The sequence below is a fragment of the Elephantulus edwardii genome, unplaced genomic scaffold (genome assembly GCF_000299155.1).
Source record: "Elephantulus edwardii isolate Elephantulus edwardi_28Jun2011 unplaced genomic scaffold, EleEdw1.0 scaffold00261, whole genome shotgun sequence".
Classification (NCBI taxonomy): Eukaryota; Metazoa; Chordata; class Mammalia; order Macroscelidea; family Macroscelididae; genus Elephantulus; species Elephantulus edwardii.
This window is the reverse complement of record NW_006400011.1, coordinates 2,444,211-2,456,619: the sequence shown is the minus strand read 5'-3', so window position 1 is coordinate 2,456,619 and position 12,409 is coordinate 2,444,211. Positions and strand designations below refer to the sequence as shown.

The 12,409-nt window shown below is 40.6% G+C and overlaps 1 protein-coding gene across 1 annotated transcript; it reads right to left on the bottom strand.

Annotated features, from left to right (window-relative positions):
* Positions 1 to 420: 420 nt before the first annotated feature.
* Positions 421 to 10,322, bottom strand: TTR (transthyretin). Its single transcript, XM_006899553.1, has 4 exons — positions 10,254 to 10,322; positions 8,537 to 8,661; positions 6,168 to 6,303; positions 421 to 528 (listed from the first exon to the last, which is right to left on the bottom strand). Exons 1-4 carry the CDS (start codon positions 10,320 to 10,322, stop codon positions 421 to 423), a joined length of 438 nt encoding a protein of 145 aa, XP_006899615.1.
* Positions 10,323 to 12,409: the final 2,087 nt, after the last annotated feature.

Below are 12,409 nucleotides of genomic sequence, written 5' to 3'. Positions count from 1 at the left end.
GACAAGCAATGTGTGCTCTTACAATTTGTCTTTTTCTTATTCACTGGAGGATGATGGGCAATGCAAGCTCCTGGTTTTCAGAATGTATGTGTGTGTTGTTTAAATAGTTGCACATTATGCTTTGTATGTGCTTTGCTTGAAAAACACGGGACGTTTGACTTTTCCTAGAGTGCTAGCCAAAGACATCCTACAGTTCTTTTGCTTCCCTGCGAATTTGGACTTTGTTGGAGATAACAAGGCGGAACTGGAAACACAAGTTGAAATGAAATGGAAAGTCCTTTACAAGGAAATAGTTTAGAAATGCAGACAGAATTTCTCATTTAGCTTAGCAAGTGAGAGCACTGTTTTAATACAGACAAACACTGTTAGGGACAAGAAACCCTGCCCTTCTTCCTTCATTCCCACTGTAGGAGAAGACTATCATTCCTTGGGGTTTCTGATGACGGCTGTGGTGGAGTATGAGTAGGGGCTGAGCAGAGCAGCAATGGTGTAATAGCGGGGCCCGGCGTCGTTGGCTGTGAACACCACCTAAGAGAGAAGACAGGCGGGGTGGTTTTAAGTCAGGGACCACATAAGCGGCAGTCATGGAGGTATTTGGAGACCTAGTGCTACATTTTAAACTTTATTGTTTTGTGGTGTGGAACAGTTTGTCTAATGTACTGGCAAGTTCAGCCATTGGAGCCTGATGCATTAGAACAAGAGTCAAGTCTCTTGTTAATTCACACAGGAATGAATGCAACCCCACAGAGGGATGTCACAGAAAACCAAAATGTTCTGATCCACTTTCTCAGTTTGCAAACAACAAACATTCGAAAAAGTTTCTTGAGAGAAAGTGCAAATTGGTGCTTATTGAGCTGGGAATGGCCAAGAATAGATGTATTATCAATGATACCATGGACTTAAAACCTGGAACTTCAGCACTGGAAGGAACAATTGTTAGCATTTTACACATAAGCAAACCAAACCTTGGAATTACAGTGTTTGCTCAATTTTATACAGTGACAGGGGCAGATTAGAAAGCAAGGTTTCTATCATCAAGATAAAGGATTCCGCACTACATCCCCCAACACTATTTCTTCACATTTTCTGACATGAAGAAGAGCAAGAATATTTTACGTACATAAGAAGCAAATAAACATAAAGTGAAAGCATTTTATGTAATTGTTAACTACTCAGCTGCCACATCCATCTAACAGCTCACAGAGCAAAGATGGGACAACCTGCCACCATAAGGATTATAACCTAGAAAAAACCTTTGGGGTAGTTCCACTCTGTCATATGGGGTCACCATGAGTTATAATTAACTGACTTGATAGAACCTAATAAGGACTTACAACACAAATAAATGAGGAAAACTGTGATGGGATTCTGAAGTATTTACACGTATTAGAGGTAAAATTTTCTTATTGGTCAATTGGTTGATCAAACTTTGTTCAGTTTTTATTAGATGTACTTGTCAATCTCAGTATGTCATTGTTATTATGTTGACTCTGAACTGTTATTATGAACTGTTATTATGTCGACTCATAGCTGACTCTACAGTGAGTTTTCAGAAGCAGTAAATATCTCATGGAGAACTGTGATAGAACTTAACGAATTCTCCCTTTGTGACAATAACAACAACAACAAAAACACTCACCCCTGAATGTAAAAATGGTGCAACTACTATGGAAGGCTGTATGGTGTTTTCTCAAAAAGTTGCAAATAGAAATACCATTTGACCCAGCACTTCCATTGCTGGGAATGTACCCTAAAGAAACCAGGAACTGCCACCCAAGCAGATATATGCACACCTATGTTTATTTCAGCTTTGTTCACAAATAGCTAAGAGTTAGAAACAACCCAAGTCCCCATCAACAAACAAATGGATAGAGAAGCTCTGGTATATTCACATAATGGAATACTTTGCGGCATTGAAAGACAAAGAACTCATGATATATTTCACAAAATGGGTGACCCTGGAGGATATTATGCTGAGTGAATATCTCAGTCACAGAGACAAATATGGCATAATGCCACTGTTGTAAGAGAGGACTGACACAGGGGTTGGGGGGGAGACTGAGAAAAAGGGCATAAATAATATATATGGCATTGAAACAGATGAGGGAGAGAACTGTTTAAAAGAGATATATGATTAGATATTATTGTTATGACACAAGTCCAGAACAAAGGTAACATAGTGGAGTGGACTTGGGGGGAGAGATTGAATGACAATGGAAGATTTCTTTTTCCTTTTACTTTTCAAAGAGAAAAGTTAATTGAGGGGAGGGGTGGGCAGGGAGAAAAAGTGCAACAATGAATGAATGGAAATCCAAAGTCTGTAAACTTTCATTAAAATCAATAAAAATAAAATAATAAAACAAAACCAAACCACCTGACCCTAAATCTCTTATGGGAGGAGATTGTCTATTTCTCTGCTGTGGAACAACTGGTGGATTTAAACCACATGCCTTTGAGTTGGCAGCAAACTCGGTATCACTAAGCCACCAGAGCTCCCTCAACCTGAGCATGTTGTTGTTATGTGCCATTGAATCAATTGCAACTCATAGTGACCCTGGGAACAATGGCTCTCAACTTTGCTCTATCCTGAGCCAACCTCACTATCTGACATACCTGGCCGCATTGTAACAGTCACTGTGTCAATCCATCTCATCCAGGGGCTTCCTCTCCCGCACTGATTCTTTACACTTCCAAGTATGATGTCCTTCTCCAAGCATACACCTGGTCAAATTGAACTCTTCTAGGAGTTGTATGCTGGCTTTGCCTATCTGTCCATAATGAAGTAACTTTGGATACATTTGGCTCAAGGGAGAGATGGAGACAGTGAGGAGGTGTTTGGCTTTACTTGTGTTATGTACATAAATAGGTTTGATCTTTGGACACAGCTCAGATGGGTATATTTTTTCCAAGTCTTAGTAAAGGAAATCTGTACTCCTTGGGAATAAGAGAAAAAGAAAACTGATAGATCATATCAGAAACAAAAGGAGAGTTAGGGCAGAGAGAGAGAGAGGGAAATTACTTAATCTCTCTGAGGGAGAAAGGGCATCCATAGAAGGCTTGTTCTAGAAGCTTCTAGGAAGTTCCTACTTTGTGGAGATACTGCCTCCTGTCTCACATAGTTTTCTAATGCTGCCATAATAGAAATATCACAGTGGCTTCATAGTCAGGAGAGTAAAGCTTCAAGTACAGCATATGATTCTAGGAGGAAGTCTCTCCTTTTTTGTAGTCACCTGCACTCCTTGGCTTGTGGACACATCTTTCTCCATCTATCTTCCTCTTTACCCCATGAGATGACTCCAGGTCTCTCCTGGACTCTGTACCTCGTAAGTGATTAGATTTAGGATCTTCCATACTCTAATATAACATCGTTTTATTGTTATGTGCCATTGAGTTGCTCGACTCATAGCGACCCTATATACAACAGCCCTGAAACCTGCTCTATCCAGTGCCAACATTAGGGTCTGTGACACACCTACCCTCATTACCCCAGTCACTGAATCAATCCATTTCATTGATGGTCTTCCTCTCTTTCTCTGTCCCTGCACCCTTCCAAGCATGATGTCCCTCTACAAGGACTGGTCCCTCCTTACAACATGCCCAAAGTATGCCAGATGGAGCCTCAGAATCCTTTATTGTTGCAAAAACAAACCCCCCACCAAAACAAAACAAAACAAGACAAAACCAAAAAACCCAACCCAAAACAAACCAAAACCTCTTTAACCTAAACTGGTTCATATTTACTAATACAGAAGCTATGATTTTAGTTTTTCTTTTTGGGGTTACACAGCTCAAGCCGCATATGTTTTTTCTTCATAAAAGTTGTAAATTATTCCCAAATCCTTGAAGTGAATAAGCCTACTAATCCCAAAGGAAATGTTCTCATTTTCTACAATGAGGCTGATATATCCACCTTAGTGACTGACCAGGGAGAAGGTGGCAAGGACTGAAGGACAGCATATTTCTGGGAGACATTTGTAAGTAAGAACTGGCAGTAAGGGAAGGGACCCATGACTAAACCCATCATGCACCAACTTCTAAAGTGAGGACTTGGGAGTCATGTTTAAAGTCTGGATTTTCATTCACTATATTAGAACAAATGGGTTTGTCCTGGAGAGGGAAAGCTGGAATACTCCTTGGAGTCAAGGATTCCGAGACATCATGTGACATACTTTGGGCAAGTTGCAAGGAGGGACTGGTCCTTGGAGAGAGGGACATCATGTTTGGGAGAGTGGAAGGATGGCACAGGAGAGGAAGACCCCTCGATGAAATGGATCGATTGGGGTGATGGGTATGAGTGTGTCGGAGACGGCAAGTTTGGCACAGGATAGAGTAGCATTTAGGGCTCTTGTACACAGGGTCGCTATGAGTCGCAAGCGAATCAATGGCATATAACAGCAACAAACAACATATTGATTCAGATTCTAGGAAAGGCTGATGTTCCTACCTGATATGTCCTAAATCTTCAGCATCTGACACTGTGGTCAACACAGAGAGATTTAGAAAATAATGCTAAATGACTTCTAAAACAATGAATAGCAAATAAGTAAGCCAATATCCAATGATTACAAACAATGCATTCATAGCAGTACATCTGTGAATCTTTTCAGATGACCCCAGCAGGCTGAGACCAGTGTGGACAGGGAAAATTATCTAAGATGTGAGGGACTGAGACTTTTTGGACAAATGCCTGTGAAGGAGGCCTTCTGGAAATCACACCTGCTACAACGGAGACTCAGCATTTTGCTGCCAGATGGAGAGGTAGCCTGAAAGATACTTCATGAGAAATGGAGGTCTCTTTGTGACTTGGGGGCCTCAGAAGTCAACAGACCTTTATGGTTTCCCTGGCAACACTGACTTCTAAAAACAACCATGTTACATCAGTTGAATGCCTCATCCATGACCGAGAGGATGGTTCCCCTTAATGTGCAGTTATTTTTGATGCAATTAGTTGATATCTAACTCTGGCCAGCCTGTCTGGGTACTATTTCCATGACAGCCATCTGGCTTCAATAACTTCAGAATTCATAGACAAGATATAAGCAGGGAAATGGGGCCCCTGTGTATTCGAATGAGATTCTTTGTTAATCTGCAGGAGTCCCCCGAAGATTCAAGCAGTGAACATACCCAGTTACAAATTGAAAGATTAAGATTGGGTGTTTGAGTCCACAAGAGGTGGCTTAGGAAAGGACTGGAGATTGGTTCCTGAAAAATCAGCCACTGGAAACCCAATGGAGGAGTTCTACTCAGATACGTGTGGGCTCAATGACAACTGGTTGGTTATTATCTCATAAGCACAGAAACAGGATATAAACCAATGATTACAAATACAATTTTTATTTTCCCCCTAACAGTGAGAATGCTTTGTGAGGGACACTTGCTGAGGTGAAACCCAGCCTGGACCTCATTAGTAAACACTGCTGCCCCTCCCTTACTAGCCATCTGGTCCTTGACAAGATATTTTCTCATGTCTTTACATTCTTAACCTGTGAAATGGGGATAAGAGTAGAACCAGCTTCTATAGGTTGTTTATGAGAATTGATGGGTTATAAAAGTGCCTGACACTTGGTTTATGTTTGATAGATATTATCTATTATTATTTTGAATTAATTGTCTCTACTTAGATTTCTAAGAATATAAAGTAACGCAGGTTCACAATTGTTTTTCCAAAGTTAAATTATGCTTATGTTCAAATACAGTTATACCTTAACTTCTGGGATGTCTTAGAATATGCTTTAGCTGGGAGAATTTTTTGTATATGAGAAAAGTGAAATGGTGCATCTGTCTTTTATTATATAGACCTATAAATGGGATCTGGATGTCTGCCTTATAATCAAATATATTGCTATTTCTCAAGCAAGCAAATATTTTTATGAAATGAAATAAATGGAAACTATTTTTTTTTTTTTGTTGTCATTTTCCGTCAAGTTGGAACTGAATGGAAACTATTTTAAAAGGTATGAAACTTCAGGTTATTTTAATAACTGAGTCTTCTCTAATTAAGGAGGAAAAAATTTGCTTTTTGAATTTTTTGTTTTCGATTATAAAATTGATAATGAGAACTTCTGCTAGTTAATTGCTGTTCAGTGGCATGTTCACTGTGTGCTCCATGCAAATTGCACTCTTTGGGATTACAAAACAAACCAGCCTCAAACACCTCATCCACTCACCTCGGCATACTCATGGAATGGAGAAATGCCAACTGACTTCCAGTAGGATTTGGTGTCCAGTTCCACTTTGTAGACTCCTTCTACAAATTTCTCATCTGTTGTGAGTCCATGGAGCTCTCCAAATTCACTGGTTTTCCTAGAAGGTGCAAAAATCAAGGGTCAATAGCACCATAGACACTAAGAGAATACATGGCTTGACAAAGAGGCATGAGGTACATGGTTCTATGGACATGGATAACAGACACATACACTAAGGAATCTGTGGGAGAAAGATAAGCATTCGTTTCCCAAGTGATTTAGAGCCTTTGAAAACCCAGTGGATTATAAATACCAGAGAGATGCCACTATTGACTTAGCCTTGAAACTCTATATGGATCAGGCTACCAGAATATATATGTATATTATACACACACACACTCATGCACACAGCATATACTGTTGTCACTGCCAGTAAGTTGGCAACTCATATCTACCTTGTATACAAGAGAAAAAAAGCAATACTCCATCCTGCTCCATCCTCACCAACTCAACTGTGCTGTAGCCCATTGTTGTTGTTGTTGTTGTTGTTGTGTGTGTGTGTGTGTGTGTGTGTGTGTGTAAGCCCCGGTAGCTTGTTTCATTGTGTGCTATCAAATCAGAACTGATCTGTAACTGACCCACTAGCAGGTTTTTAGAAGCAGTTAATTGCAGAAGAGGAGATAGCCTGTCCTTGTCCTGCGGAGCTGCTTGTAGCTTGGAACTGTGTGTCTTTGGGACTGACTGCAGCACAGCTTCTTACCACTGGGCTACCAGAGATCCTGAAAGCTTCTTGTTGTTGCTGTTATGTGCTGTTGTGACTTGTGACTCATAGCAGCCCTATGTACAACAGCTCTGAACCCTTCTCTATATTGAGCCAACCTCATTGTTTTTGACATGCCTACTCCTATATCCTCAGTCACTAAGTCAATTGATCTCATTCAGGGTCTTCCTCTTTTTTGATGCTTCTTGTTGTTGCGAGATACCATCTAGTCAAGTATGACTCATAGTGACCCTATGAACAAAAGATCTGAACCGTGTTCTACCCTGCGCCATCCTCACACCTCCTGACACACTAGAGCCCATTGCAGCAGTCAACGTGTCAATTCACCTGCTCGAGGGTCTTCCTCTCCTTCACCGACCCTCTACCCTTCCCAGCATCATATCCTTCTCCAGGGATTAGCCCCTCCTAGCCACATTCCCAAAGTGTGTGAAGCAAAGCCTCATCATTCTTGTTTCCAAAGCGCACTCCAGCTGCACCCTCTTAAAATTAAAAAAAATTACAAAAAAAAAAAGATAGGAATACAAGGCGTCCATAAAACACCTGAAATGGCATATACATGTTCCGGGCCACGAGATTCATGGCTTTCATCACCTTCTTTACCTGGTCTATCACCCTGGCTGCAAAGAGAACAAACACATCTATCTTGGAGGAAGCACAAACCAGTTGCTCTTTAAAGGTAAGGATGGTGAAACTTCATCGCATATATTTTTTGCGTGTTGCCAGGATGGGGGTGGGTCTTTGGGAAAAGAGAAAGATATCATGCTGGCAAAGGTGGAGGGTCGATGAAGGAGAGGAAGGACCTCAACAAGATGGATTGTAGCAGTGACTGCCACGGTGGGCTTGAACGTGGTGGAGCCCCTGAGGATGGTGCAGGACAGGGCAGGGCTTCAGTCGGCTGCAGGGTCACCATGACTCACAGTGGACCCAACAACAACACGACCCCGAGAGGCTGTGAGTCTTTTCTAGGGGGAAGGAGTTCCCAATCCACAGTCTGCTTTGCCCTCCATTAAAAGTTAGTGGTTGAATCTACTCAACAGTGCAGCAGAAAAGAGGGCTTTCGTAAAGATTACAGCCAAAATAATCGTAACTTCTACTCTGTAACACAGAGTCTCCAGGAGTTGAATTCAATATGAAGACCATAGATTGGGCTTCCCTCACCCCCTGCCCCATCCTTCCCTAAATAGTTTCTGGGGAGTTTGGGTGAGCTAGTCCACAGGGATTTGCCCTGCTGGTCCAAGGATGGCGTCTCTCTGGTAGTTTTAACCTAACAGAAGCTCCTTAGGGGAAACATGAGCAATCTCCTATTATGCAATTTGCAGCCTAGGAGACTTGCTGGAGGGTCATCTATGAATCAGTTCCAACTGGGCAGCAAAGAGTTGAACGGTTCTTGGTCATCTCCTTGCTAAGCACATCAAGAGGATCTCAGGCTCTGCAATGCACATGGTAGCTCTGCCTGCATTTGTAATCTATTTGTAGATTCTTTAGTGAACTGAGTCTCTCCGCAACGTTCTCTATGGAGTAAACTGCAGGCACAGTGAAGTTCCATGACATGGCTCATTGGGCTTCTTACCCTTCAGCAAACGGCTCCCAGGTGTCATCAGCAGCCCTTTTGAACACCCTCACAGCCACGTTGACGGCGGGACTGCCCCGGACAGCGTCCAGGACTTTGACCATCAGAGGGCATTTGGATTGACCCTGCACAGAGAGAAGAGGAATAATAATACTAACAAGTCAGTGGAACTGGTAAGTATGAAAGGATTTATTCATTGTTTGGAGAAGTCTAGAATAAGGCAGGAAGTACATTCTGATCCCATTTCCAGCAACATAATTGTTGGCGACTAAGGAAATTGCCTGCAGAGTATAACACAGACAATACTGTTTCCAAAGCAAGAATAGTTTCTGCCTCAGAACATGCTCTGTCCTCTTTGGATTTGTGCAATGAATTAAAAAAGGGGAAAACAAGTCCCAGAGAATAGTTGCTTTGTTAAGTATCTCCACTTGAGTGGGATTACAAAAAAGATGCAGTAGACCAAGGCTCAAACAGTTTTCTGAAAAGTATTTTAGTCAACTATTATTGCAGTCCTTTCTTCTTTATGGTTTTGCTATAAAGTGCTATGGAGTCTATTTTTACTTGTAAAGACCCATATGATAGAAAAATATACCCTATAGTATTTTCTTGTCTGTAGTGGCTTAATGGAAAGGAATTGTGTTGCCAATCCAAAGGTATACAGTTCGAATCCACCAGCTTCTCTGCAGGTGAAAGACAGGTAATCTCCTCTTGTGTGATTTACAGCCTCTGAAAACCCACTGGTGAGTTAACCATGAGTCAGTTCCAACTGATGATGTACAACAACAAGTTATAAAAAGGGCGCTCTGGGCATGTAGTCTGTGACGAGTTACAGTGCAAACTCATGACGCACTCTTCTCCAGCAGTTCGAATCCACCAACAGCAATGCTATTAAAGAAAAAAAAATAGGAAATCTCCTCCTGTGAAACTGAAACGTTTGGAAATCCAATAGAGGGTCAAGCAAGGAGTTAGTTCTCACTCAGTGACAATGACTTTGATATTTTTCAAGTTGTCAAATAATATCACCCTACATCATGACCCAATTTATAGTAAATTTTTCTAAAACACTCCAGAGGTAGGCCCTTGAGCACAATGTTGCTTATCATGCATTTCAATGATGAATCAATAAGTAGATTTTGGTCAGCTAGAGGGTCAGAATATAATATCATGCTATAAAAGGGACTTTTCTAGAAATTTCTAGGAATTCAATGCTTCATTAATAATGTATACCTTGATCTATTTGATCTACTTGAGGAAATTGAGACACCAGACATCACAAAGAGTCCCTGGATGTCGCAGGTAGTTAATGTGTTCAGCAGCTAACAGAAGGCTAACTGTTTGAGTCCACTCAGAGGCACCTGAAGAAAGGACTGGAAAGCTTCCTGATAAATCAGCCCCTGAAAACTGTGTCGCACCACTGTACTCTCATGCACCACACGTGGGCTTGCCATGAGTCTAAGTGAACTGGCTGAGAAGCCTTGCACATGCAAACCACCACAGCAATGTGGGAGAGCTCCCAGAGTTCAAGCCCAGTTCAGTAAGCTCTGCAGAAGGTCACTCTTTTACAGGTTTGAATGAATGCTGTTTACAATGATCTACCACACAGCCTGGCCCTGAGACACAAAAAGTTGTTTGGTGAAGCTGAACGAAGTCCCTCTCTACTCTGTCCAGCAGACACATGGTGCTTATCAAGAGGAACTGGACAGAATCAGATACTCACTGTGGGGCCAGCCTCCAACACAAACACCAATGCAGCAAGGCAGAGAAGCAGAAGGTGACGAGAAGCCATGATGCCAAAAACTTGTGGTCTTCAGTGTCGGCTGCTCCCAGCCTGGGGCTTTTATACCCACTTCCCTCAAGCCAAGCTGCTTATCCCTGACAATCTGGCTTCAAACCTGCTGATTCTGATTATTGACTTAGCCAACAAAGAGGGAATAAGTGACCAACACAAATACGAACCTTCCCTAGAGAGATTATTAAAGCCTTGGAACGTTGGCTTTATGAAATATTCTTAGTGGGTCACTTGACTAGCTAAGTTACCAAAATAAAACAAAACTATTCTTCTCCTGCCTGACTGGATGCAATGACATTCTTGTGATTCTTCCACCCTTATTTCTGTGCTTGTTTTCTTTTGTTTTAATTGATAGATGCAAGTTATAATAATCTATTTCATGTCTTAGGATATTTGGCTGCACAAACGTAACTAGAATGTTTTAGAAAATATAATTGCACCTGATATTGGCCCACTAGTTGACAAAAACAAAACAAAACAAACCAAAACCAAACACCTTGACCATGTATAAGTTAAAACAACAATAAAAACAAAATGTCTACAACCACTCTAGAAGGCAGTTTGGTGTTTCCTCAGAAAGCTGAACATAGAAATTCCATATGACCCAACTATTCTACCACTTGGAATATACCCCAAGAGAATGAGACCTGAGACACAAATGGAGACTTGCACACACACCAATGTTCATAGCAGCATTATTCACCATTGCAAGAACATGGAAATAGCCCAAATGTCCAAATTATGGTACATTCACATGATGGAATACTAAGCAGCACGCAGGAGCAATGATTCTGTAAATCACTAACTTGGGAGGGACTGGAAAGCATTATGCTAAGTGAACTAATTCAGTCCATAAGGACAAATACTGTAAAAGACCATTATTGTAGAAATAGATAACTAGTAGAGTGTGTGTGAGGATTTAGAAGGATGGAGCAGAGGGGTGGGAATGGGTGGGGGTAATTATGGGGTCACACGGTTTGATGGATGGAAGAGGGGTGGGCTGGGGAGGGACAATGTACAAATTTTGTAGGTAAACCAATGTCAGTTTTTTTTTTAAAGACAAGATTTCTGTTGTAGTCACATTAAGTTATTTGGAAGCTTTGATTAGTCAGGAATTTTTTCACATTTGTGTGTATTTCTGTGTACAAGGTTCATTTCAATGCAAGGAATAATGTCATAACTCAAATGGACATTAACAAGTCTGAAATAAAGACAATTGCATTTTCTTTATTATTTCTCCTGCTTTGGGCTTTCAGAAATAAGCCTAACTGGCTGACATTGGTGTCAATTAAAATTTTTGGAAGGAAGCAAAGATGTCTGGGAGAAGTTGAAGCCATCATTGGCTGAGGATTCTCAGCTTCTTGGCATACTTAAAAAGTCTAGACTGTGTTATCATTTAATGATTTATTGATCAAGCATCATGTCTCTTCTGGATGTTTATGTGATCATATATGTATATGACCTTGTTCAATATAAAACCAAACTCATTGCTGTTGAGTCAATTAGTTCATGTTCTTTTTTTTTCAGAGTCTGATAATTTTCATTTTTATTTCATAAATGCATTTGTAAAAGACAATTATAGATATTAGAGAAAAAGATTGCAGAGACCTTTTGAAGATTCCTCTTTAGGGATTTCTAAGCCACTTTGATGAACAATTATATAATAAATCCAACAAAAATCCCTACTATTGAATGTTCTGTTGTTTCATTTAAAAAAACACACACAACAAAAACAAGACAAGATCTGAAACCTAGATTTGTACAGATTTCCTGAACCTCTTACTTTCCTGTGATTTGGGACTTCGTGATTTTCTGAGTTTTTTGGTTGTTGGCTTTTTGGTTTTTTAAAAAAAAAATTTTGTTTACCATTGTCGTCGTCATCATCATCATCATTTTTTAAATGTATTTTATTTTTTCTTCCCCCTTTTTTTCCCACTAATTTATTTACAAAATTCTAATACAAATTCGAACAAATTCTTTAAATTTCCCTCACCCCTACTCCCCTCCCATAGTTCATTTTCTAAGGCTTCCTCCTTCTGCCTTTTTGACTAACATGCTTTTGAACCATCTCTGATCCAGAAATC

Coding starts and splice junctions, on each gene's coding strand:
- TTR (XM_006899553.1), bottom strand. CDS start 10,322: ATGGCTTCTCGTCACCTTCTGCTTCTCTGCCTTGCTGCATTGGTGTTT. Junction 8,662..10,253: donor TGTTGGAGGCTGGCCCCACA/GTGAGTATCTGA, acceptor CTCTCTGTGCAG/GGTCAATCCAAATGCCCTCT. Junction 6,304..8,536: donor TGGGAGCCGTTTGCTGAAGG/GTAAGAAGCCCA, acceptor TGCACCTTCTAG/GAAAACCAGTGAATTTGGAG.